Genomic DNA, 27,408 nt, shown 5'->3' with positions numbered 1-27,408 from the left:
GGTCTTTTTTATGAGGAATTATTAAACGAAAAACAGGAAAGTAGTCTTTAAGGTGCAAATGTTTTTTTTTATTTTAATAATTTTTTCAATTTGAAATTCCATTTCAATACATACTAAAAAGGAATACTGGAATCCTGGAAAATTATACCAGGCAGGTTTAACAAACAAGTTACATGAATAGTAAAACCCTTAAGAAGATTTTACTAACACAAACTGAGAGACCAGGCTGAGGTAGGAATTTAAGGTTACTGAAGTGTGGATTTTTTTACTGAAAGCCGGCGGGCAAAGTTTGCAGCGAAATGTAAGATTGTTGCCAACATCCTCACCGACCACCTGGTCATAAACTTGTTTTAAGTGATCATACTGCTGCTTTTTCGCATCCACGGTTGCCTCCATGCTGCATTTTGTTTTGATGACGCACGCGGCTGTAGGCTACGACGCTGGTAGCTGGTGTTGCCAGATTGGGTGTTTTTCCCGCTACATATTAAGGCCTGTTTACGGTGTGATTTAGCCGGGGTTTCGCCTGGAGGACTCTATAGAAATCTGGCAACCTATTGAACGGAGCTGAACTGAGAGAGCGTGCCGTTCACAGACACCAGAATGAAAAAGAATAACGTTCATCAGGCAGTAATGCAGTACGTTCAGTTCACGTTCGCCCAAAATATGAACAAGTTCATGAACTTTCGTTCAATGAACGCGTTCAGGCACAACACTGTTGAGATGGGCACCAACATCCCTCGCAACCCCGCTTGGGATAAGCGTGACAGAAAATTGATGGATGCTTGTAAACTTTTCATAAAATGCAATACTTTGAAAATATACTTTGAAAAAAATATGAAAACCTGTCTTTAAAAAAAAAACTTTTTCTTTTTTTAATATAAAACTCAGACATGTTCCAATTAGTTATCATCGCCTGAAGGTTTCCCTATACAGGGAGGGTGTCGGTGGCTAGGCAACAAACTGCCCGATGACTCTGTAGGTCATACCATGACATCCTTTAATAAAGAATCCTTGTTTATTGGTCTTTTGTTTTACGTTAAAATCCTTAGAAGCTGAACATTGGAAAATACATCAGTGTGTGTGTGATGAATCAAACATTAGAAATTAAAAAAGTATCAAGATGTGCCTTTAAAGCATAGAGGAGACAAAAGGAACTCACAGATCATTGGTTTTAGGAATCATGGTGCCCAGTTCTTTGATTCGATCATTAATGTTGAATCTCCTTCTTCTTTCAACTATCGAAGAGCAAAGAGGAAAAAATATTAAGCAAAATAATTAGTGCAGATAACAATCTGAACCTGATGCAATGAGAAAGTCTTTGCATTTTGGAGGAATAATATATGTATATAAAAACACCACAAATACACACACTCAAATGTTGTGTCACACTATCCTTGTGGGGACCTTCCATTGACTTCCCACTTATTTCTAAGCCCTAACCATGACCCTTGACCTAACCCTAACCATTACCAACACATTCCTAAACCTAAACCTCATACCTTAGTTCTAAACCTTACCCCCACCCTAAGAACAGAACTTCTCCTCATGGGGACCAGTCATTAGTCCCCATAAGTATCTATAAGTCCCCAAGATGTAGCATATTCCTGGGAAAGAGTCCCTACCAGGTAACAAAGACAAGGTCACACACACCAACTCACACAAATAAGATCACACACAGTCACAGGCAATTACTCTTTAAGTGCCAGAACAGCAGAAATGGTCAAGTTAACTATCCACCCACTAGTTGCTCTCAGTTAGCTAGATCAGCACAAAGCTGAGGAAAACTGGATGCCCGTCTGTGCCGGGGGAGAATAAACTTACTTAGATTGTGGTTGTCTTTCTTCTGTCTCTCCTTGGCCAGCGCACGGGCTTCTGCGTCTTTGCAAAAACAAAAAGTAATCAGCTGAAGGCTGATACAAAGAAATAAAAGAGCAGATAACCAGCCCACATCACAGAGCGATGTTTAACAACCAAATTTAAAGATTTAAAATAAGAAAGCTAATTGTTTAACTCAAATGTCCCGCACCTGACAGTTCACGTTTGATGGTCAAGTTGGCGGGACAAGAGTTACTCGTCATTGCGATGGCCGGCGCCTTCATCCCAGGGCCTGTGTAGACGTCCAGGTGGCTGCTGGAGAGTGGGAGCTGGGAAGGTTACACAAGAAAAGAAAAAACATGTACACTTTAAAAAGAAGAAAAAAAGTCTACACACACTGTATCCACTAACGGCTCAAAGTGTTTCGCTTAACAAAAACTATTGATCAGAAATCACCACGATAAATTAAGCTTTAGGTTAACAAATTCAAAACAACATCACTATTTCAGGTTATAGTGCACAATTACAAGTGAGGTTTGAATTGAATTTAAATAGTCTCAATCTGCTCTTCTTTCTTTAAAGTCTTTTATTCCTCAGAGAGAAATCATTCACAGCTTCACACACCTTGTAAACTACTTTCATAAAGTCAGGGTTCCTGTTTATTGTGCTGTAAAATGCGAACAGCAGCGGATAATGCAACAACATGACACCTTGATAGCACCTTGCCAAAATGTGCAGCAATGATTGACAATCCTGTTATCTACCTTATCTGCCTTTATGGCTGGATCCCTCCTCTGCCTTCCTCTGCAACTGAATTTACACCTGAAAAGTGCTCCAAACTCCAGTATCTTGCACTTTAGACGCTGTATAACAACGGAAATTTAGCCCTGTGAGGACAGTTAAAAAGAGCTGATTTGCCTTTAATTGTGCAGGTCATGGAGTTGATGAGTTTTCGGCTCGTTGATGAGACTTGCCGCGCTGCACCGGAGCAGTAGCGACGAATGCGGCGCTGCTAATGAGGCCTGACAGATAAAGAGCTCTAAGGGAAAGATAACTTAATCTGCAAGCTACTGTGTGAGCTGCAAGATCAAACACATCCACAGACGAAAACATAAACAGAGACTTTACAAGTTTTCATTACTAATATGAACAACAGACTTCTTAGGTTCTTAGATATTTAAGCTGTTTAGGTGTGAAAAATGTATAAAATCATTATCCGAACCCGGATTTGGCAGCATTATTCAACAGTGAGGCTATTCATTTATAGGGAAATCTGATCCTTTTTAGGGTTAATGTTTAAAACAAATCAGTACATCATCAAAAGTGATAAAATCCCAATAAAAGGACTTTTATTTGGTTTCACCGGGTCATGTTAACATTGTTTTTGCTGACAAGAAATAACCTAGAAAACCCAGGTTCCATCTCCACGCTTCTGCACTCCAAGCATCTTTGATGGGACAACCTCAGAGTCCCTTTGTGTAATTAAAGGGTGACCTCAGCGTCACTGCGTCGCTCTCTGACTTTTAAAGCGTTTTCTCTGCGCCTGGTATTCAGTGGCTAAACTTTACAAGATTCCAGGAATTCCAAGGAATTTGCCGTCTTAATCCCCGTCGGGATTAGCAGGTGAATTTTACTTGCTGTTCTGACATTAAAGGGGAATAAAGAAGAGGGGGGGTGGGGGCAGCTGGACTAACTTACTGATATGCAGTTTCAACCTCATGCTCCTACAGCCATCTTTTGAAACACTCTGTCCTGAAATTGATTTGTGTGTGCTGGTCAATCTAATCACAGCGCAGCACAGACTCATGCACAAAGACAAAGTTTAAGTGATTAAACCAATCAACCACACAGAGCAGCACGAGATAAAGCCAAAGCAGCATATGTGGGCTTCCCTCTCTCTACACATCAGTAAGCTGGGTTGAATATGCACGTAGAATCTGAGTCGATTTTAATTCAAATTGGACTGCAAAACCCAACAATGTCCGATAAAAGGATACCCTTGACTAAACAGAAGCAAAAAGTAAAAAAGATTAGGTCAGTAGTTTGCAACCATTTTTTTTGTCTGTTATGATTAAAGATGGAAAAGCTGCAGCATCTTTGCTATCTGAAGTTTAAACTTTGAACAACTAAGAGCTTGCTTCCTCTGATCCAAATCAAAGTCACGTTAAAGCAGCCAGGGAGCTTATATCTTACCAGCTGAATCTGTTCTCCTTCAATAACTTCCACAATGGCATACGTCTTATTCATCTCCTTCATCCTACACTCCTCTGCTCATAAAGGCCGAGGGGGCTTTCTTCTTCTTCTCTCCAGGGCTGGGGCAGCACATGCAGCACTCTGTGTCACACGCCTTCCCCTGCTGCTGCTGCTGCTGAGAGAATGACCTCAGCGGAGCTGCTGCTCGTCTTCTACCTCCGATCACCACCAAACAGAGGTGAACTTTCCCCCAACTGGACTTTCAGCCTGTTTTCCCTTCAGCATAAATCGTCCTCATCGCCCCCACCCACATCCACCCCCCCAATCCTTTTTTTTTCTCCCCCACCTCCCTCTCTCTGAATGTCTTGTAAACAAGTTGAACTCTAACTGGTGGTGGCTTAATTGTTAATTTTCTGAGTTTGCTCTCTCGGACACAAAGCGAGGCACAGTCCTCGGCCTCTGCATGTCTTCCCTGCTGCTTCTAACTGTGTCCGACACGGTTTAGGGTTGGAATGTTTAGTGTTTAAGCCAATTATACACTTTGTTTTGTGCACTTCACTTTGTTTGTCTATGTGGTTCTGTTTATGGCTCCACAAAGACATAACCGATTGGACACTGCGACTACATGCAGAATGGAGAAATGGATTTGGAGTTACATTCAATGTTTGCTTTGAGGCATTAACTCACTGTGGTTTAATTAATAGATGAGCTTAATAATTACCAATAATAGGAGCAAATGCGAGCGATATAAGCTATTGTAGCAAACGATGAAAAGTCACCTTATTTGTACTGATGGCTCGCTTGGTATTTACGACTAAATGACTTGTTTATTGGGCCTATATAAGTCCTAAAAGTCTGGAGGAGCAATTAAGTATTTTATGAAAAAAAATACATTTTATTGTCCAATCTTTTTTTCGCCCCTTCCATTCATCTCAGTAAGCTTGGAATGAAAGGAAAGAGAAAAAAACTCTTTAAAATCTGTCTTAATTCAATCCACAAATGAGTTTTAAACAAAACAAACATTAAAAAAATATCCTTCTTATTCTTCATTTCATAGCTATGGCACCTGACAGACATGCCTTATAAAAATCCCTATTTTAGCCTAGTCATTTTTTCAAGTTAGATTGAGCTCCAACTGCGTTAAAAACATGCGTTCACATCATTTTAGGTTTTATCTTAGTCTGTTAATTAGAATTACCTTGACTGAGACACTTATAATCACATCTTTGAGCTTTAATCTTTTCTTTTCAAGATTGTCTTTTATATCAACTTTTCATCAAAAATAACTGTAATGTCTGTATGTCAATTTTAGGCCGTGACAAAAGCACATCCCCGAGTTGACGTCAACTCAGGGCTTCGTTTGGATTCGCCCGTTTTATGGTGGAAGTTTAAAATTGCGAGATTTGCAGAGAAAGGAGGTGTTGATGGGGTTTGAACTTCTCTCTATGTCCATTTCACCCACTGAACTAGTGTTATTCATCTGTGACAATGTAAATTCGGTTTTGCATTCTATGACCCCTTTAAACATTCATGTCAACTTTTAACAGGGTTGAACTAACCTAAGGAGGTGAACCCTAGCGCGCAACTAGGAAGAAAATGTTACGGTTTCAACAGGGATTTCCTAAAAATTAGCCAATCAGAGGCTGTTTACTTTCTCATGTTGATTCCATCCACAAAGAGGTAAAATGCTTCATGAGAAGAGAGAAGAGTGCAGAGAAAATGGGCCACATAGGAGAGCAGAGAAGGAGCACAGACTCATGCTGGTAACATATTGGGGGCCTCATGGTACAACTGCAGGCATAAAACGTTGAAAATTCGAGTGGAGAAAAGTCTACATATGTGTTTTTATTACACATGAACACTTCTGGCACAAATCTGACTTTAAAGATCTCAAATGACTTTGACAATGTTTAAGTCATTTATTTTCCCTACAAAGTTGGTTGCAGGGGATTTCATTTAGACGTAGCAAAGAAAAGGGGTTAGGATAAAATGTGCTACAATTTCTTGTTGATTTGTAAAACAATCTGTAAAATACACAGTTTTTCATTCCACCTCTGTTGATATATAACTTTAAATCTCAATAAAGCACATAGAAATCTGTGGTTGTAATTCAACAGAAAATGGAAAGCTTTAGGACTAATGGCTACTTTTGATGTAATTTCATATGTAAAGACAAGTTGCCATAAACAGAAAAGAAAAAAATGATGTCTTTACAGCTAGAAAAATCACCAATTACAAAAGTGCCTCATAAGGTTTTACAGCCTGTAGAGCCAGCAATGCACTCAATCCTTTACATCCAAGTTAACTGGATGCAAAGTACAGGCACTGTATAAAATACCATGAAAAAAAGTAATTATTTATTTTCAAGAGGCTTTCTCTCCACTCACAGTGTTTGACATCTGGACAGGGTCCATGTATCCTGGAACATCATCATAGCTGGACTGCAAACTTATAATGTCGTCAATAACCTCATCCATCTGCAAAAGAAAATAAAATTACAAAATAATACTTCTTACGATGGTTCAACAGACCAATTTTCAAAAATACGAACCACTGCTAAACCTATAAAAACGTTTATAGATCCTACTTTATAACGTCTAGAATCAAAATGCAGTAAAATATTCAAATATTCAGAAGGTAGAACTCTGAAACCACTTGTTTTATATTCATTTTACTGAAGCTTTAAACCCTGAAACCATTTAGAAACTTTTTTCAGCCATTAAGATATTTTCTTTTACAGAGAAAAAAAGAAAAAAAGAGGAATTGCAGAGCCGAAGGAAGAGTGTTGGTCAAAGTCTCCCAGGTTCAAAGGCCCCTACATTCTGCTGTTTCTCTGTCACTTTTTAAGCTGTAATTACTGCAAGAAGGCCATTATGGAGCATTTAAATTCCACTAATTGCCTCTCTCAGTTAGTTGCCACTTTCTTCTGACTCACCGACAGTTCCTTCTCAAAGTGCTGCTCCTTTCCACTAAAGAACCATTAAAAGATTACGATCCTTGCATAAAAAAAAAGAAAAATCATGCTTCTTTTGGGATAATTTTCAACCCTTGTAGTTTGTTATATTGGCACAATTAAGCTGTATTACAGGATATTTGTGTTGGGCCCCAGCAAATCAAGCTTTAAAAGAAGACCATGAACCTAATGTTTATGGGTTTATGTTGATCCCACAGTCTGCCCTGCACGCTTCCAGGCACCATACCTCCTTCTCGTGGTTGGAGCCAATGTTAAGCATGGCCATTGGGCTGTTGGGGGCGCTGTTGCCAGACATGAGCTGCTCCTTACGCATGTGTGGAGAGTGGAGAGGTGGAGGCGCAGATGCTGAACTCACAGCAGGTCCCATGTTTTTGGGAGGAGATGGCGGCATGAGCCCTGCTACTGAGTGAACCGTCTGGGGACACAACAGAGAAAGTGGATGTTGAAGATGAGCATAAAAATACACTTACAACCTCTAGCCATGCTTTGTCTTCTGTGCAATGAATATATGAGTCATACAGTGAATTTCATAAAAAACATTTACTCCTATTAGAACTTTTTCACACAAAAAAAACAAAAAAAATCTCTTATGTGTTGTTAGATATTTGTTGTAATAGACCAAAACAAAAATAGTGCATCCATGTGAGGCATTAGCTAAACTTATTTAGTTATGAAGCTTCTAAAATAAAAGAAAACCTGAGGATATCAGCCAATAGGGTAGAGAGAAAGTTCTGAAAAATTTAGGACTAGAACTCACAGAGCACTCGATCAATCACCAACAAATGGATAGAGAATGGCATAACTGCAAACCTAGAGGATTAATTAGGTTATCAGCTAGAAGGCCCACAGTCTACCTTTAAAGGATAAGCCTACTTTTAAAACATTTCCTTTATGATAAAGCTTATAGTGGCTCAGGTTATTCTAAGCTGTCTTTATATAGTTATGCTGCTATATGCTTATGATGCTGGAGGACATGGGAACCCCTTTTCATCATTCTATTTCTTTTCTCCAGTTCTGCAGTATTTGTTTGTAACCTCCAGCATTATGTTCTCTATGCTTTTTCGCTTCATAGTAACTTTAACTGGTCTGGTCTATGAACTGTAATGGAGGGTAAACAGCTGGCCTCTAAGGAAGTGAAGAAAGCCACAAGAGCTCCCATTTAAAGTTCACTAGAGGACAGCAAATATGTGGCACAGGAAGCTCTGCAGCTTCCGCAAACCATTCACTCAGTGGGAAATAAAATCATACACAGTGTATACATTCCATATTCTTGTAAATAAACATTTTTGAATACCATTTATCCAGTGTACCACTGGTTGTTTATCTATCTAGCACTAAAAAAGGTATAAATACTTTTGGAAGTCACTCTGCTCAGCAGGGCAGTCAACAGCCAACAATACCTGTTTGTTGGCATAAGTGGTTGAAAGGTATTCCTTCACTTGCTGTCTCCGTGACTGGCGGATATGATAGTCTGTTGGATTTTCAAGGTGAGTTTGCACCTGAATAAATCAAAACAGAAAAAAGAAACAGTTTTGATTATTAAAGACATTTTACTTACTTTAGGATCCAAAAGTCTAAAAAAACAAAAGAATAACAATTTCACATTAACAGAGCTGCTTTAACTGAGCTCATGTTAAGGCTGAGTTATACTCAGAAACCAGGTTGTCTGCATGTGTCGCAGTTAACGCAAATGTGCCCCCGCCCCCTCCGCAGACACTCTGCTGCACCTCTCCAAAATTGTAGGTGACCGCAGACAGGAGGCCTCTGATGGGTCAAACCTACATCTGCTCTACAGTATGCGTATTTCCTGCTTGGTACCTTACCAGCTTGGTTTGCTTGTATGACCGCGTTTGCGGAAAACGACTCGTGAAGATTGACCACCTAGAAGAGCGAGGGACGCGAGAATGCTGGGACCCTTTTTCCACCTTGATCCCTGCTCTTTTTCACTCTCACGTCCCTCCATTGTCTTACAAACTTGCCCCCACTACATCACCGCCTCGGCCGTATCTAGACCCACAGCTAGTTCATGATTGTCCCTCTTGCGTTGTGGCGTGAAATAACATAGTGCAGACCATGCTTCAATATTGGGCATACATCAAAAATATCTGGGACAAGCTCACTGCGACACACTGCTGCCGGAGGATAACCAGCCCTTTAGGCTACACAGACCAATGGGCCAGCCTCATACCTTCATGTGAAAGGCCAGAGCTAAGTACGGAGCTTCACACTCCTCTTTTTATCCACTTTAATAACCAAGAGCTGGATGGCATCAGAAGAACCGGTATCATTTCAGGGAATACATGTTCCTGCTACTACAAAACAGAGTTATTGCTGATCTCATCGGATCCATTCCCCCATTGGAATGCATTTTACATGCCCTTATCTTTGACATCAATATTATATTCACTTTTGGCATACAGTGATGCTTTTTCAGGCTGTATTGATAATAAAAGCAACTCTAAAATTGTTTTAAATACAACAACATGGTGCCAATACTTGAATATAATGTGGCTTTCCTCTACTTTTATGTAACCCCACTCATATTTGACCACCTGTAAGAGAACGCGTGCAATATTTTGCAGCCATGTGGTCATTCCGGGTTGGAAATATGATCGAAATATAACTCTGTTGGTTTCCTTTAAATTAGCTAATTTAATGCATAATCCACAACGTTTCAAAGACATTAGGGTCTATACCATTCTAGAAAAATTATATTAGCCACTTTAGCCAGTATCAGACTTAGTTTCTTTTTTTTTTTTTTTTTTAAAGGAGCTGTATGTATTATTTTATATGCATATATCACCAGCACTCATGTATGCGGGGCCTCATGGGGGTCTCATGGTGTTGGATCTGCATGCATAAAACATGCGTTTTGTTTTAAATACAATCAGCTGTATGAGTATTTATTACATGTGTGTACTTTTGGCTGAATTCGGACTGCATACATCACAGACTCCACACAAAATCTTTGTCTAGTCCAACAAAAGGTTACACATTGGAGCCTTGTTGATGAGGATTAAGACAGGAGTAAACATTAGAAAAACTCAGATCTGCCATGGGAATGTTCCTCTTTTTGCTAAAAAGATAAAATGATCCATTCAGGAGAACTTCCGTATTTATAACTGAAGACGAAATAACGCATCTAAACTAAAGACGTGCAGTTACAGCTGCAGGCTGCTGTACTTTTTACCTTCTCCCATGTTTTGTACAACACTGGTGTCATCTCAACTTGCAGCCAAAGGGGGGCAAACATCAGCAAAAACTCTAGGATTTGCTTTACACCTCCTTAAAGTTGGTGGTTCCAACACATCATTAAAAGCCCAAATCAATAGCACATTCCTTTTGGTGATGAGTGTTAGCAAACCTCTGACCTGAACAACAAACCGACATACTGAAAGTGATGTTTACATAAACCAATGATGGACCCTGGGAGGTATACGGCAAAGATGTAGCTGCGTGGATAGGAGCAACAATAGAAATAACAAACAAGGTTTTACCCTCTAGAGTTCTAAATACTATAATCTTTGTGCATGAAGTCAAGTCTACCATGAGATTATTGCATAACCTTGCTGACAAATGTACAATGAACACTGATGATTACATTACTGTTTCTCAGCTCACCTTGCAGGAGGACTAAAAATTGACACTGATAAATTGTTACAAAAAAAATTTGCATGATGAACTTTCTAGTTGTGGGAGTTTCACTTGCCAAGGCAAACTTCTAAGAAATGTGTTGCAGGAGTTATGACAGCATCAGATGGCCTGACAGACAGGGAGTTTACTTTATCTACAGCAGGAAAAACACAGATTTCATAAACACCATTCTTTTCAACCACACACACACACACACACACACACACAGAGTAAACAGTCAATACAATATAGGCATGTTGCCCCATGCGGTGAAGACCGCATACACAGTGGACAGATATACAGTTGCATAAAGGACAGAAAAAACAAAACATCTGAAGGAGTGTTGCACATAAATAGATAAGGACAAACAGGCATCTCTGGAATCAGGCAAAATGTCACTTTGCTTTATCAGCCCCCGTCTGAGCCTATCTGCATCCCCCCTATGTGGCCTATCACAAAAAACATGTCAAACGTCTCTTATCTCCCACTTCTGTCTCCTTAAATGCCCTGTTGCTCCCCTGCATTTTTCTTTCTCATAGATGTCTCTGGGTTTCAACAACGTCCCGACCGCCTCCTCTGCACCCATCCCAGATTAGGTGCTTCGAAGCAAAACTGCCATTACAATCTTTAAATGTATTGTCCTTTTTGTGCTTCCGCAACATTAGGAGCAATTAGAGTAAAATATATTTCACAAATCAGCTTTTTTCCTTCAAAATCACAGAGGAAACCGACCTTCAGAACCTCCACGGGAACCTGCATGCTTTGGTACTGCTGCGGGGTGCTGATGGCCGGTGTTGGCGCAGGCGGCCCAGCCATGCGTTGCTGCATGTACTGCATCGCCATGTTCTGCTGATGCTGCTGCCGCTCACGCTGCTCCTCCTGCTGCAGCTGGTCCCGCATCAGCTGGATGCAAACAAACACAAACATCTCAGAACCAACTCAGGGATACAAGGATAGGGCCAGATGTTAGAAAATCCAGAAAAGGGACATAATTACATAAAAAACAATTAGTGGTGGGATTTAATTTTCAATCAAGTTAAATTGAGAGTCTTTAATTAAACCATATATTGACCAAATAAACCCCTTTCTCCTCAGTTATTGAATAAATAATTATATGATCACCGCAACACATACATTTATAATTTGTAATCCAATTATTTAAGAATTTTCAACCATCAGATTGGTTTAAAGTTATAATATTTTAGCATTTTTGGAAACCCTTAATATTTAAAGCTATAACAGTACACAAACAACTATAATAGCTCAGGTCACTATATATGGTACAAAAATATATACAGGCAATACCTAGTTGCTCTAAACAAAATGATTTTTTTCTAATACTGACAGAAATATCAGAGCTACGCTCTGCTTAACATTTGCTTTTAAATATGAAGCATTTAATAAAATGATTACCCGAGGCTACTTTTTCTCTTTAAGTCTTTTACTAACACAAATAATCCACGTTGCTGGTCCTAGCTCCTTCCTAACTGGCAGCAATATTCAGATAGCTCTTATTATGGCTTGTCTGGATCGCCGTAACTTAGATGTCCATAGAGGAGGTATTCGCATCAAGCCATAGGTTTAAAGCTTGAATATCGCCAGTGGACCAACACCTGTGTGGCTGCTTGCGCATCAGATTTAAAGGTGTATGAGAAATGAGGAGGATAAATCTTCCCGCTTGGGACTAAAATACAATGAATTGCATTAGTGTTTTTAATTAACCGTTATAAATATTCATAGAAATGAACATGTTAAACTCTCTGTGTTCTGTCAGAAGAGCATACCCCTTCAGACCAGCATACCCATAGTCAATACCCGTTTATCCCTTTAGTTTATCTCCGTTTACCTGTTTAGTTTGTCCTTTTAGTTAATCCCTTTAGTTTTGTAGAAAAAAATACACTTTAAACTACCTCAACGTGAATGTATCCCCTTAGTCATGTACAAAAAACAATATAATTACTTACTTTTTGGTGTTTTTTGAAGCGTTTGGCGATCTCACCTTAAATTTTTTAGTTTTTTTGTTAATTACTTAAGGGATATAAGCCTGTTGAGGTAGTTTAAAGTCTATTTTTCGTACTAAACTGAAGGGATAAATGGAAATCTGACATCTTGCACATACATATTGACTATAGGTATGCTGGTCTGACAGGGTATGCTTATCCTACACAACACCAACTCTAGTTACTCTGTTTAATAAATACCCAACAGATGGCTTATTGAAAAGCATTTAAATCCAATTTATCATTTAGATACTTTTTAACAAACCTTTTTGTATTACGTGAGGGTTTCAAGTCATGAATCAACATATTCTAAAACAGCTTTCGCATTACTACGGTAGTCAAGTTCTAAAGTTTTTTCCACCCCATACAAAAAAAAAAAAAAACAATGCAACCAATCCCTTTATAAGTCATCTAACTAATAAAGTTCATCTGGTTTAATTCATTCATTTGTGTAACAACACGGCTTTTAAAAGTAAGCTTAAGGGAGAGCATTTGTTGTAAGGACAGCTATGAGGCGTGCACGCCACAAATCTGATAAAGTGGCAAGAAGAAAGACTTCTTTAAGAGAAAGCCAGTCACATGCAATGCAGGATAAACAACACAAGCGTGTGGAAGAAGGTGATCTGGTCAGATGAGAGCAAAATGTTAGCATGGTAACCTTCATGAAATGCTTTCAGTGATAGAAAACTAACACTGCACATTACAATGAACTAAACATCCCCACTGAAAAATACAGTGGTGGCAGTGCCATGCTGCGGGGACTCTCATTAGGATCTATAAGAAGACTGATAAAGATAAATACATGACAATCATGGAAAATAAACCAAAATAAAACAAAGACTTACTTCTAGATAATCAGCTTTTTAAAGAAATCACTGATTCAAGTGGCTGAAGACAAATGCGCATTAAACTTTCAGTTCTTATAGTTAGAAAAAACACTACTTTATGTTGGTCTATAATATAGATCCCCCCAAAAATAAGCTGAAATGTGTTATTTTAACATAACATGTAAAAACATCAAAGGGATATTAATACTTTTGCAAAGCAGTCTTGCAAAGGATTCAAACAAAGCATTATGAAGTCGGCAAAAGGGATTTATTAATTTCATTTAGAATGATGACAGCAAGCACTAGCAGCTAGATATTAGGGTAAATGCTATTGCATGGATGGCTTTCCGAAAGTATATATTGAAATAAGTGTGTTAAACCTTAGATTATGGTAATTTAAATTTAAAATAAAGAAAAAACAACTCCAATATCTTATTTCAGGTTTCATTTTCATTATTTTACCGGCCTGAAATACTCATCCCATTAGCAGATCATCTTATTTACCTCCTCCAATTAAAAGCAAGTACACTTTTGAGACATTTTTACTTTTGTTTAGATCCGTTTTTGCAGTGCTGAAAGAAACAGTGATCTACCTGCATTCGCAGCCCGATGCGTGAGGCCATGGCTGGGGGCCGAGGGGGCAGGGGAGGGCGAGCTGACGTTAATGCACCACAGTCCAGCCCGAGAGGTAGAGGGATCTGTGCAGGAGATAAGGAGATGAAAACAGTGTAAGGCTAGAAAAGGTAAGAAGGGAATCCAAGAGGGAAACAGACAAGAGTCTGATTATTGCAAAAAATAGATCATGGGTTTTTATGAAAGTAAAAATGCATACTTATGAAGACTGGGAAACAGTTCCCTTTTATCTCCAACATTGTTAGATGCATGTTTGGTTATTAATGAGAGCATTGGTTTTCAGATGGAAAATAAAAAAAATGTGCAACAATTTCAGATTTCAGATGTTTGGACTTCACACCTTATCTCAAGATAAAACACATAATGTGAACTTTGTTAATAATAATTGCTAGCCTACATATAGGTACATTTGAGAAAAAAAAACAACAACAGTAACTTGCAAAAGTTCCATTTTTTTATGCTCAGACTGCAAAACATTTATTGTAAGTTTAAAAAAAACTAAGTGTATGAGTGCCAATAGAGTAAAATTATTAATGTTTTAAGTCAGAAAAAAACTCCATTATAACTTTCCATGTGCATAATATCTAATTGTACTATCTTATTGACAAGATACTCATTCCATTAACGGATTATCTTATTTACCTGCTCCAATTAAGAGAAAAATACACAAACGTTTACTCATTTTCAGATCAGCTTTGCAGAGGGAAGTGTTTTAAATCTTTTTTTTTTGTATATTTTACCATTATGAAGTACAGACAATGAAATAATTCAGGCTGCGTCCGAATGTCTGTCTATCCCCTATACAGAGCACTATATAGGGGTCGCGCCATTTTATATGAGTGTACAAATGTCTAGTGGATGAAAAAGTTGTGGACTCAAAATCCCCCACAATGTACCTTAAAAAGCAGTGTACATCAATTACCAAGAGCTCTCTTCTTGCAAAGCATCATGGGATTTGTTTTGGGGATGAGCGAGAACAAAGGCGCAGGCACCGTGCGGGGAGCCGCAACCACGTGACCAACGGGAGGTGAAAAGTAGTGGTCATCCGTCTAAACGGTCATTGCACAATAAAGTTCACTATATATTTCCCTCTCGACATAATGATTGAGGAATTAGGGGTTAGGGTGGACACAGCCACAGAGTCAAAGAAAATTATATTACATAAGATTGATACAAAATGATAATCTAAACAGAAACATTAGGACTCTGGAAAGTATGCTCATTTTGTGCCTTTAAAGGGATAGTTCGGTATTTTTGACATGAATCTGTATGGCATCCCCATCACCAGCGGCATGCAATCACACTGACTTACCCCTGGCAGCGTCCTGTGAGCAGAGTTATCGTCCAGTTTTGGTCAAGCCGAAAGTAGTCCTGCAGGTTTTTAGGAACAGCGAAATAAAACTTTTCTCTTCCCAAAACATTATGTGTTCAAAAGAGTGATATTTTCGTATCCCAAAAACATTGTAGTGGAAAAAGTCACACGTCGTTATCAATTGGTCCTATTTTCTCTCTGTTCGTATCAGTGCGCGCCGTCATTCAGACAGCGAGCCCAACAACAGCCATGTCTCCCTCCGCCGCTTGCGAAAATATCACTCTTTTGAACACATAATGTTTTGGGAAGAGAAAAGTTTTATTTCGCTGTTCCTAAAAACCTGCCGGACTACTTTCGGCTTGACCAAAACTGGACGATAACTCTGCTCACAGGACGCTGCCAGGGGTAAGTCAGTGTGATTGCATGCCGCTGGTGATGGGGATGCCATACAGATTCATGTCAAAAATACCGAACTATCCCTTTAATACTGTAAAGAGCCTCCTATTCCATAGAGGCATTGTTGGGTCTGGCATCTCTGATCTTTCTCCTAAAATGTTCCATGGGGTTCAGGTCCACATGGTTTGCTGGTAATTCAATCACAGTAACATCATGGTCACTGAACCCGGTTCCGGTACCTTTGGCAGTGTGGAGAGGTACCGGGTGATGCTGGAACATGAAATCTGCATCTCCATTTAGCAACATAAGGAAGCTGGGGTTGTCAAAAGTATCGATACTCAAAAAAGTATTGATACTGAAACGTTGTATCCGGATACAATACTTGTTTTTAAAAGTATCGATACAGTGCCACCACCAGTGGCACCTAAACAGTCATTCATCTAAAGTGCAGAATAGAGGAAAATGCACTTTCTGAACACTGTGTGATTGAACAATTCTGTGCATTTTTCAGTTTCAGACGTTTTTTGACGTTTCTGAGAATTATTTTTGTTTCTTAACCAGTTTGGCTAGTGTCATTGCTATCTGTGCAAAGCTTAGCCAAGGAAGGAACACTTAATTTTAATTTTGTAAGTTTTTTATCAATCTTGCTTAATATTGTACACAGCAAACAACCTCAAAATATTCTTCTTATTGTTTATTGTATTTTTATTATTAATGAAAATTTCTGTTGAATTTTGGAGTCTGTTTTTATCCTTGTGGTATCGAGTATCGAATATTTTCCTTAGTATCGGTATCGAGTTGAAAAGTATAGTATCGTGACAACCCTAAAGGAAGCATAAAAAGAGCTTACATTTCCTGGTAGATCTCTCTTTGACTATGGACAACAGAAAGCACAGAACCAATCCCAGTAGAGGACATGGCCTCCAAAAACCTGTGCCTCCCCACTCTTCCAACACACTCTGGGACTTTGCCTTCAAAATGAAATGCAAGCCCTATTTTCATCTCAGATGACTGAGCAACAGTTTGGTCTGTAGTTGGAGAATGGCTTGACATAATGAAGGTGTCTTTTGTAGCAGATGTGTGGGTTCCTCTGGCTGTAGACTCTTGATGTGCAGAAACCAGCCTTAATCCACTCTCAGGGTGGAAGTTATCCCTGATGCTGCTGGAGCATTTCCCAGAATTTCCAAGTCAACTCAACTTTCTATCAATATGATTATTGATAGATACTGTGTGAACAAAAAGCATCTTTAGCGTTGACCTTACAAAGAGTGTCAGTGAGCGTCTTCTGGACACCAGTGAGGTCATCAGTCATCCCCATGATTGCATAACCTCCTGACCCAGACTGAGACTATAGAGGCTCAGGAAACCTTTACAGGCATCCTGAGTTTATAATTTCAGTAGATTGTGACACCAAGTTTCCAGTATTTCCCCTTTACAATATTTAAGTTTTCTCAGAGTTTGCTTTTTTTTTAGCCTCAGTCATCAGAAAAATGAGAAGTAGAGGCTTAAAATATTTCACTCTATGCAGTGAATGTATAGAATATATGGGTTTCACAAAAGAGTCTAAGACAAACTGTCCAGCTTAACAGTGTCATATCATTTTGACCTTCTCACTATTCTGTTTAGGTCCAAATATAATGAATTCATGACTTATTCAAAGTTTCATTTAATCATTTTATATATGTACATATATTCTGGGTTCCAACTAAATAAAATGTAGAAACCCAGATAGCAGCCAGCTGCCTAATCATTTTACTCTGCTAGTAACTGGTTTTGGTTTCAAACAGGCTGTACCATCAGAGAAATCACCTACCGCCTGGAAGCAACCCATTGTTCTGTTTATAATTCCTGATCAGTAATCAGTGGTTAAGATCTAAACTCCAATCCTTTTTCCAGGTCAGTGAATGCATTCCACCTAGCAACTATCAGGCTGCACTGATGATATCTTTAGTGTCAAAGTTATTGCTGAGAGTTTTATGCAAGCTAAAGTTTTTATCAGCGAGGTGGTGGAATTTGAGGAAGCACGTTGTGTTTTTAACATTAAATCAAGATCATTATAACACAGAAAACATTGATAATTCTAACTTTATCCATCATGAAACATGCTGGATTTGGAAATATATGCTATCTGCAGGAAATCTCAATATCAGGTATGGCTCAGCATGCTCTGAAGGGATTCAAAGTAAGGAACCTGTCCTTACTGGTGACAGTAAGCTCTGTGGTCAGACCTCCTTACCATAGCCCTAATCTTTAGCTTACTCCAAATATTCTGAATGAGAAAACATTAAGCCTTCCCTCTCTCTTTATTCAAAGTATTTTTTCTGACTCTTTGGTTTTCTGTTGAATCTGCATTTTTCAGTAATACTGTATTTTGTATGTGTTTTACTGTATAAAATAATCATATTCAAAATAATTAAACATAGATAGTAAATAAAACAACAATAACAAAAATGCTCAATGTTACGATTTTAGAAACCTCTGTAAACTATAAAAAAACAAAAAACAATGAAATTGTTCAGAATGGAAAAGAGGTCTTTATAGAGATATAAATATTCATAACCAGTTTTAGGTTTAAAGATTTCAACCTTCAAGGTTTACTGATTTTAACGCGAAACATATTTTTTAATATTAAGTCAAAATAATATCTGTGATGAAACATGCTGGATTGGGGAACATATAAATGCAATCTTTAGGAAATCTCAAAGCAAAAGTCCCCAAAGTAAGGGGTCAGCGTGTTCTGAAGGGAATCACAGCAAGCAATCCCTTTTTTTATTGCTGAAAATCTGGCCTCCTTACAACAACCCTAACCTTTAAATATTGCTGCGAATATTCTGTCAGATTCAAGTCGAGTTCCTCCGTAAATATTAACAATTCTTCTAATCAGTAGAAATGTGTAGGCTGAAATTTTAAACCTAAATCCATCAGGGTTATGAATATTTTATCTTTATAAAGATCTATTTTACATGCTAAAGGATTTGGGGGGATTTTATTTTTAGATAGGAGGCTTTGTGTCATAAATAATTATTTTTTATCAACTATTTATATTTTATTTTTCTACTAATTACCTTATCCAGTAAATGTAAGCAAAAATATGTTTTTCATTTTTATTCATCTTTTTTAAAAAGGTTATAAGTTACTAATAATATATACTTTTAACAAACATCCATTTAAGGCTACATCTTTTCTATTCAAAAGTTGAAATTAATAAATCGACAGGTCTTGTTTTATCAAAAGGTTTTTAAAAAGCATGTTATACACCCCCCCACCAAAGGTGTTTTCTGACTGAGTTCCTTTTCCGTCAAGTTAGAAGAGGATTTAAAAAAAAAAACAATAACAAATATGCTCATAGGTATATTGACCAAAATAGGGAAGCGGCATCACCAAAGTAAACACTGTTACATTCACAGCAACACAGACGTTAACCACCAAGAAGACTTCCTCTGTCATGTTGAGGAGGTCATGTGGAAGTCATGTTATCTTGTTGTCCCTATGAAATCATGTGAGCAGAAGGACCAGGGGAACACCCATCACCCCTTAGCAGCATCTCCTTCTCTTCTCTCTCACGCACAGATTCTCCAAAACACTCTGAGGGGAGTCCCGCCACAGATAGTTCCCCTTCTGCCATGACTTGTGCTCATCTCTGCATGACGAAGCTAATCTGGGCCCAAAAAGCAGAATAAAACCAGAGCCTGCTCTCTGCGCTCCTCAGCTGGTGATGCAGCGTGTGGAACAGATGCGCAGCTTCAGTCGGAATCCGATTCGTCGGATCTTTCATCAAAAACGCTGTCTGTATATGGTCATAAAGAGAGAATGACCCAGGGAGAAAGACAGACAGAGGGAGAAAAGCTCATTGTGCGTGAGGTACAATGAGAAGGACAGCTCCTATTGAGAAGGACTGAAGCCGCCTGTTGTCCAAAGTGTACATTTCAGCACCCGAGGGGGAACACACTGCCCGCTTTGTGCCACTTAGATGGCCTACATGAATAACACACACCCATGCAGAGATAGTCATTGATACGCACAGGCATTCCAACACAAACTTGGACCGCAAACTGGATTACAGCAAACAATAACTCTGCACTCATTGTCCCAAACAGCAAACGGTGCTTCAATATAACATGAATGACAACTGCTCTAAACATTTGGCATCTATCACACACAACAGGTGTATTCTTCAAAAGTCTTTGATAAAAAGAGAACTTATAGCATTGGACCAGACCTGTAGCTTCACATATTATAACTTCATGTTTCATAGAAGAAGGCGGGCTATAAAGAACAGTAAAACATTTAATTTCACTTTATAGATCAGAGTTTTTTTTGTTCTGTTTCTTTTATTGCTAAACAAACAAAAAAAATCAATCAAACTCTTCAATACTTCACTATTTTAACTTTAAATGTACACCATGCATGGCCCTGTAACCATTTTTCCCATAAGGGCTTAATGCAGGGGGGAAATATAAATGTAGGATACAAAGGATCCTAGATTTTCTCTAAATATATGACAACCATTTCACCTGTCTTAAAATCCAGTCAGTTTCAACACTTCTTTCAGTAATCCTGAAGTACTCTCAACTTTTGCAAGAGTTTAGAGCTAAAGACACAAATCTTTTTTTGCAGAGAAACAAAATTCCAGCTTTCTTCCAAGGAAAGTAGGAAGTTAAAACTCAGAGGGAACAATGAACAATCTTTAAAGAAAGATTTTGGATTAAAGATTAAAGAAGTTAATAGGGATGCACGATATAATCGGCCCCCTATCGGTATCGGCCTGTATCGGCCTTAAAACAGAATATCGGACATTGGCCACTCCACCGATATTTGATCAGCTTCTGAGGCCCCGTCCACACGAAGTCAAACCCTGGCCTAAATTCACAAATTTTTCACCAAACCAGCCTCTCATCCATACGAAGCCGGCGTTTCGGGGTCTGTAAACGATCTTTTTTTTATTAAGCCTTCAGTGTGGGAAGATTTTGAAATGCCGTTCTCGCGTTTCCATCTTTAAGCTCTGACCGCATTTTTTTTTCCTTTTACACGCATGCGTCATAGCGTCGCCTCTAAACACGCATGCACGACACAGTATCACAACAACAATGGCGCCGTACTGTGTTGAATGGTTGCTGCTCATGCTACTCACCCTGCTGTCGGGCTTACAACTTCGTGTGGACGGGGCTTGAGTTTCTAAAGTCTAAAAAAAAATAAATAAATACTACTTCTTCTTCTTCTTTCTCAAAAACTTCTTTTTTACAGACTATAAAACTTCTAAAGACGAGGGAAAAAATATTGATACATAAAATATCACAATATCTTCATATGCTGATATATTGCCATTTAAAAACACCATATCAATCTCTTTTACTAATGAAATATTGCTATATGTCATCGTTATGCTACGAAATCCCCCGAAAATTCACAAAATTTTGCCATATTTTTATATGTTGATATATTGACGCGGTATCGATCTATTTTACTAACAAAATCTCACAAGAATTTGCAAAATATCACGAGAGTTTGTAACAGAACAATGAAAATTCACGAGATTTTGAAAGTAAAATAGATCGATACCGCGTTTTTAAAAATCAATTTGATATCAGCATATGAAAATATATTTGAGTATATTATTTTTCAAAGTGTCAGAAATGGATAACAAAACTGCTATTTTCAATGACTACTTATTTTTGTCCAGCTTTAACATCAGTATCGATATCGGTTATTGGCTACATGAGTTTTAAAATATCGGCATAGCGGATATCGGCCAAAATACCAATATCGTGCATCCCTATTTGTTAATGTAAACTATGTCCAGAAAATGTTGTGATTATATAAAAATATGAGAGATATTGCATATATGTGAAAGATTCCTGAAAAAATTAAGAGGACGGTTCATTTTCCAATAATTCATCAACCAGAGCGGAAGGTGGTGATCATTTTTTGCCAGAAATTACTGAAAGAAAACAGAAAATGTGCATCAAAAACGTACCTTGAAAAAAAAAAAACACAACAAACTCCATATACAGCTGCCAAGAAACTCTAATAGCATGCTACTGCTCATAATCAGGACCCTATATATATATATATATATATATATATATATATATATATATATATATATATATATATATATATATATATATATATATATATATAGAATGTTTTGGGTTTGATAGATAAATATACTTTTTATAAATATACTTTTTTGCCTTGGTAAAAAAAAAAAAAAAAACAGCTTCAGTGATTAATTAGTGATTTAGATCCAGTTTTGGAACTACTGCTAAAATTGGCAGTTTTATGCCATCCTAGGACAGCCAGGGACAGTTTTTTTTTTTTCTTTAATCGGGGCAAACAGCATAAAAAATAAAAAAAAATAAATGGTAAGAAATAAGAAATGAGGCATATATTGGAAGAACCTCGTCTAAAACCACCCATTTCTGCTCAGGTCAGCCTAAAATTTGTTTAAAGATCAAAACTGGTAAGAAAATAGCTTCCGTTTCATTTTTTTAATGAGTCAATATTTAGTCAATAAGTGGAAAAAAAAGAAAAGTGTGATGCGGTAACTCAAAGATGAAGCATGAAATTTGTTTTCCCTATCGTATCCAAAACCTGAGAATATAATAATAAATTGGCTACATTTCTACACTGTAAAAGAAGGAGCCAAAGAGGCCTCTTATCAATGGTTTTCACCATAAATAGAACTGCTGTTAGAAGCTGAGCCTTCAACATCTACATTTTAAACATCATCCCGAACACATCTGCTGCTGAAAGCATCCAGCTCCCACAGTGACTCAGCTATGATGCGTACTGGATTACACTGAACCTACTGCACATACATGGATTAGACGCTACTTCCTGATATTATATCCAGAGTCACTGCATGATCCCATGGATGGGCCCTCCTGCTGCCTGACAACCACTGGGGGCATTTGTGACGCAGTCGCAGCACACAGCAGCTATTGTGTTTCCAGTGCTGTAATGTCATGGCCCCCTTCACATCAAACACTGAGAGTCAGTAGGAGGATGCAGAGCGGAGGAAGCCCTGGTCAGAGGCCAGCTATGGATTGTGCTGCATGTTAGTCACAGACTCACACAATAAGCAACAAATACAAAGAAAGTGGCGCTTTAACTATGTTGTGTGATGACAGCTCATCATTTTGAGCAAAAAATAAATATATATATTCATAGATAAACACATATGTATGGAGAGGAAGTATGAGGCCATGGCACCTGGGCCCAGGGACATGGTATTAATTTGTGGAGAGGGTATTTTTAGATGTGACAGTGCAATGCCAAGGGAGGCCTCTTTGACAGCCAGTACTTTAAAGTGGAACACACACACAAACACACACATAGTTGTCTGCTATATGTAGTGAGGACCATGTCTTGACTCCCATTGATTTTCAGTCATTTAAAACTTCTTCTATGCCCTAACCCTAAAACTACACCTAAACCAATTGTCACCTCAGCCTTAAACCTAACCATTAGCAAACTAGTTTGTGAGGACCAGCAAAATATCCTCTCTTTGCAACCTCTGGTTCTCAATCTGATGGTGAAATTGGAAAGATGGTCCTCACTTTGACTGCTAGACAGGTACACACACACACACACACATTACACCATCATATATGGAGTGAATTTTGCAACAAAAAAAAAAAGTTTTTGTAAATGAAAGATTTCAGTTTAAAGGGATTCATTACTTTTCTTCTAAACGGAAATAGTTATCAATTGATACAGTTTCTTAAAGAGGAATAACAGTTTTCTAATGATACCGTCACCTGTGGCACTTCTTAGTATCCACAAAATCCATGGATGTGCTTGAAATCACATCCTCAGAACAGTGCGAAACTTCCGACACCAAGTAAAATCCGGGAAAATAGGCCATTGCCAGTACTGATTTTGTTGGGTTATACAAATTTAATCTACTGTATCTATAACCAAATCATTTATATTTTCAGTTTATTATTTCATATGTAAAAAAAAAATCACCCTTTTATGTTTATTAATATCTTTTTAGAGATTTCTGCCTCATTTATTTCCAGAAAAAACTCTCAAGGATTTTTATGAGATGTACAATTACAAAAATATAAGTAACACAATTACTGAAGAACCATCCATGGAGAAGTGCCACCAGAACAGCTTCAAAATCATGAGGACTCCCTTTTTTAGACCTAATTGAGCCTACCACAGTTACTGTTTGGCTGCAGAGGTTTCCAGAAACAGAAACAGAAATGTAAATGTTCACAACCGTAACTCAAGTGTATCAAAACAAAACCTGTAGGACATATTTACTCCTAAGAAACTTCTTTTTCAAAGAAAAACATCCATTTGCAGCCTTAAAATAGCTCTTACCCTCACCTACAATAAAGTTTAAAGTAAAAATTTAAAAAAATATGTTTCCTCAAGTGCAACAATCAGTGACCCTCCCTGCATTAAGCTGCCGGTCTGCCTCCTCTAAGGACTAAAATAACTCTGCTCTCTGTTCTCCTTTTCAGGAACACCCTGTTCCCCTGGGCCTCGGTGTATCTTGTTTAATATTTTTATGTGCATGTATCCACATGCATCTGTACGTGTCTTTGTGTGGGTTGGTGGGTGTGATGGCATGTACGTTAGTCTAGGTTTGCATGGGTTATTGCTCTCTAAAGCTGCTTGGGTATAGCACTTGCCAACTGACCTATTGATGTTCAATAGATGCAACTAAAGCTCACACAGTAAGTGCAGTGGTCCAGATATCACCTTGGCTGAAGTAGATGCATAAACTCATCAGTGAGGCTGGCAGGGAGAGACGGTCAGATCAAATTCACATGCTTACAAGTCAAATCCTGCAGGTGGACTTCTATGATGATGGCAGATTCAACCGCTTTAAAAGCTCACAGACTCATTTGCAATTACCTGTTTTAGAGGAAAAGAGACCAGAAAGAGGAGTAGACCCTGCTCAAGCTGCTCGCTACATATCTGGGTGCTGCAGAAGCGGCGGTCAGAGGAAATCACAGGGCGAGCAGAGATGGAGGCGGATGGAGAGAGAGAGAGAGAGAGAGAGAGAGAAAGAAAACAAAATGAGAATATGGAGAGAAAAATGACTGATTATGAAATTCTAATTAAACCAAAAACTATAAATAAAAGAAGGCTAGAAAAGTTCTAGCAAGAAAACTGAAGAATGTGAGTTTTTTAAAGAAGGGGAAACTGCAGGTGTGAGCTTTTGCGAATACTTTGAATAACTTGCAAGTGGAGAATTTCCACGGCGGAAGCAAAAGAAGCAACAGACCATAGCATGAACATGACTTACTCCCTTTACTCTTTCATTAAAAAAAAGAAGCTCTAAAATTATCCCAACTGCTATCAAAACCGTATTATATATTTTTAAATAAATTAATAGTAAAGCCATTTTTTTGTTGTCTTTTTTTTGTAGAAAAAAGAAAAAACAAATGTTACAGCACTAGCTTAGTTAGGGGGATGCACTACTTCAAAGCAACAGAACAAACCAGAGTTCATGACACTTTGTTCTCTCGTTAAAATTCAGTAATTTGAAAACTTTTAAAACCTTTATATACCTTGATACATGAAAAAACACCATGCTTAACAAGGATTTATGACTTTGATGTCTATTTTTACTCCTTTGCAGCTGCCAAGACAGGCTCCATCTATAAAAGCTGCAAAACTAACAATTTCTTCTCACTTCAAGCCGCCTTAACACCTGCGTTTCTCCATGGAGTTGACATTTGCAGCTTGGTTCAAGTGCCTAAAACATTTCTAAAAACACAAAGACTGCCTGCAGGTGACGAGGACACTCCTCACAACTGTTGCACCAGCGTTTTGGTATGCTCGAGGTCAAAGTCTCGTGAATAAAAGTTCTTGACAGATTGTCACAGAGCCTCTGGTTGCCAACTTGTGGTAAGAATTTATTGAGTTATCTGTAAGCGGAAAGTGTCCAGTTTATCCCAGCTGGCTCTAATTACCGTCATTCAGCTCAGTAGCCAGCTTGAAGAAGGTCATCTTGATGAATCACTGTCTCTAATCACAGTGTATGAATCACTGCGCCTTTTGGTCTGCTAATGGGCCTCTAAGGGAGAGGGATTCTGCTTCCCAACTGAAAATACACCAGAGAATCCCTGCAAATAGAGATGTAGCCAATCTTATCTAATATCGGTGCCAAGCCCAGTTAAACTGGGCCTCTTCTTTCATAATAAGGCATGCTTTTCTTTTGGAGTAAAAAAGCGCCTCGTCTTTGCCACGTTTTATAAGAATGCTACTTCTTCATGTCTTCAAATGTTTACCATGCTTCATTAAGGTTCATCACAAACTGTAGAGCCACGACACATCACAGTGACCGCTACTTTTAGGTGGGATGGCCTTCCCTCTCTACAAGAAGGCAGTGTCATTGGTACACTTTTATTTCAAATAATAATTGATTAATAATCAGATGGCCAAAGATTCTTTAAAGAAGACTTTTTATGAAATTAAAATAGGTGAAACTCAGTCTTTTCCTCCTAGAGTTCTGGATAAAGCATAATGACAATGATTTATGTTTTTAATTAAATGCAAAATGTTTTTTTTTTTATAATCTTGGTATAATTACTGCTCTAAGTGGGTCTCTGTCAGCTAAAGGCATGTTTTACAGTCTCTATACTCCAGTTAACAATTAATCGATTATTACTTTAGTTGACGTTAATTTGAATAATCGATTAATCACGATTAACCCGATTAATTGTTTCAGCTCTAACGTCAAGCATTAACAAGGCTTAACAGTCACACAGACATGGCTATTATAGTAATGCTGAATGAATTATCCTGCTGCAATAGGTTTATATAAAGTACAATCATACAGCGTAGTTTAGATTCAGTTGGTACTTGTGGCTATTTTTTGTTAAAAAGGGGAAAATAATGCAGCAAGAAACTTTATATCAAGTCGGCTTAGTCACTTTCTGACCTCTCAGCATCTTTTCGTTAAAACTATACTCAACATGTTTGATGCACAGAAAATAAAGAATGAAAAGGGCTCAATAGAAACTGCTCATGACAGTCAGCTCAGCCACAGCTTCTCTGATAGGGATTCTAAATTAATACAGTGGTGACTTTTTAATTTTATATTTTATTTTTCTTTCCGGTCTCAGAGGCCTATCGGCATTCTGCTATGCTTGCTTCCCTACTCTACTTTCCTCAGAGAGGCGTAATGACATAGCAGCAACAATAAAACAACAAACTAAATTTGTTTTCTTTTACATTTTTGTCCTCAACAAGAACAGACATAATAGTATACATATAACAAAAGCATTTAGTAAAAAAAATAAAATTGCAGGAGTGAGGCCTAATAGTACCACGAGGCCTGTGCCGTTGCACAGTTCGAAAATCATATGTGACATCTCTAGTTGGAGATCATAATTTGACGTTTGTTTTTCCATACAGTAAAAAGTTGTCAGTTGTTAGTTTATTAAAGGAAAAGTTCGGTCAGCAAGGAGTAACCAATCGATCATTATTTATACCTAAAATGAATATGTTTGCAGTGATTTTTTAGCATGCAATCACTGAGTCTGACAGCGGCCAGACACCTCACATCTTCCGGCACTGATGTCACGGTGCGGTAAGCCTAGCGCCATTCTCCCCGCTTTACAAGCAAAATCAATGGGAACTACTAGACACATC

The 27,408-nt window shown here is 38.2% G+C and overlaps 1 protein-coding gene across 2 annotated transcripts in view; it reads right to left on the bottom strand.

Moving 5' to 3' along the window:
• The window catches only part of tfeb (transcription factor EB), a 56,076-nt gene that overhangs the window by 3,697 nt on the left and 24,971 nt on the right, over positions 1 to 27,408 (bottom strand). Inside the window, exons 2-10 of one of the 2 annotated variants that reach the window (XM_038298086.1) lie at positions 24,661 to 24,730; positions 14,036 to 14,140; positions 11,348 to 11,518; positions 8,383 to 8,481; positions 7,209 to 7,397; positions 6,396 to 6,485; positions 2,027 to 2,144; positions 1,822 to 1,878; positions 1,160 to 1,235 (exon numbers count right to left, since the gene is read on the bottom strand). In XM_038298086.1, the coding sequence (XP_038154014.1) occupies positions 1,160 to 1,235; positions 1,822 to 1,878; positions 2,027 to 2,144; positions 6,396 to 6,485; positions 7,209 to 7,397; positions 8,383 to 8,481; positions 11,348 to 11,518; positions 14,036 to 14,065 (830 nt within the window). In that variant the 5' untranslated portion in view covers positions 14,066 to 14,140; positions 24,661 to 24,730. The remainder of the gene's footprint in view (positions 1 to 1,159; positions 1,236 to 1,821; positions 1,879 to 2,026; positions 2,145 to 6,395; positions 6,486 to 7,208; positions 7,398 to 8,382; positions 8,482 to 11,347; positions 11,519 to 14,035; positions 14,141 to 24,660; positions 24,731 to 27,408) is intronic. The other variant, XM_038298087.1, reaches the window with a different exon arrangement.

This window comes from Cyprinodon tularosa, unplaced genomic scaffold (genome assembly GCF_016077235.1).
Source record: "Cyprinodon tularosa strain WSP-4 unplaced genomic scaffold, ASM1607723v1 ctg40, whole genome shotgun sequence".
In the NCBI taxonomy this organism is placed as follows: Eukaryota; Metazoa; Chordata; class Actinopteri; order Cyprinodontiformes; family Cyprinodontidae; genus Cyprinodon; species Cyprinodon tularosa.
Note: the sequence above shows the minus strand (reverse complement) of the source record. Positions and strands in the feature narration are given on the sequence as shown.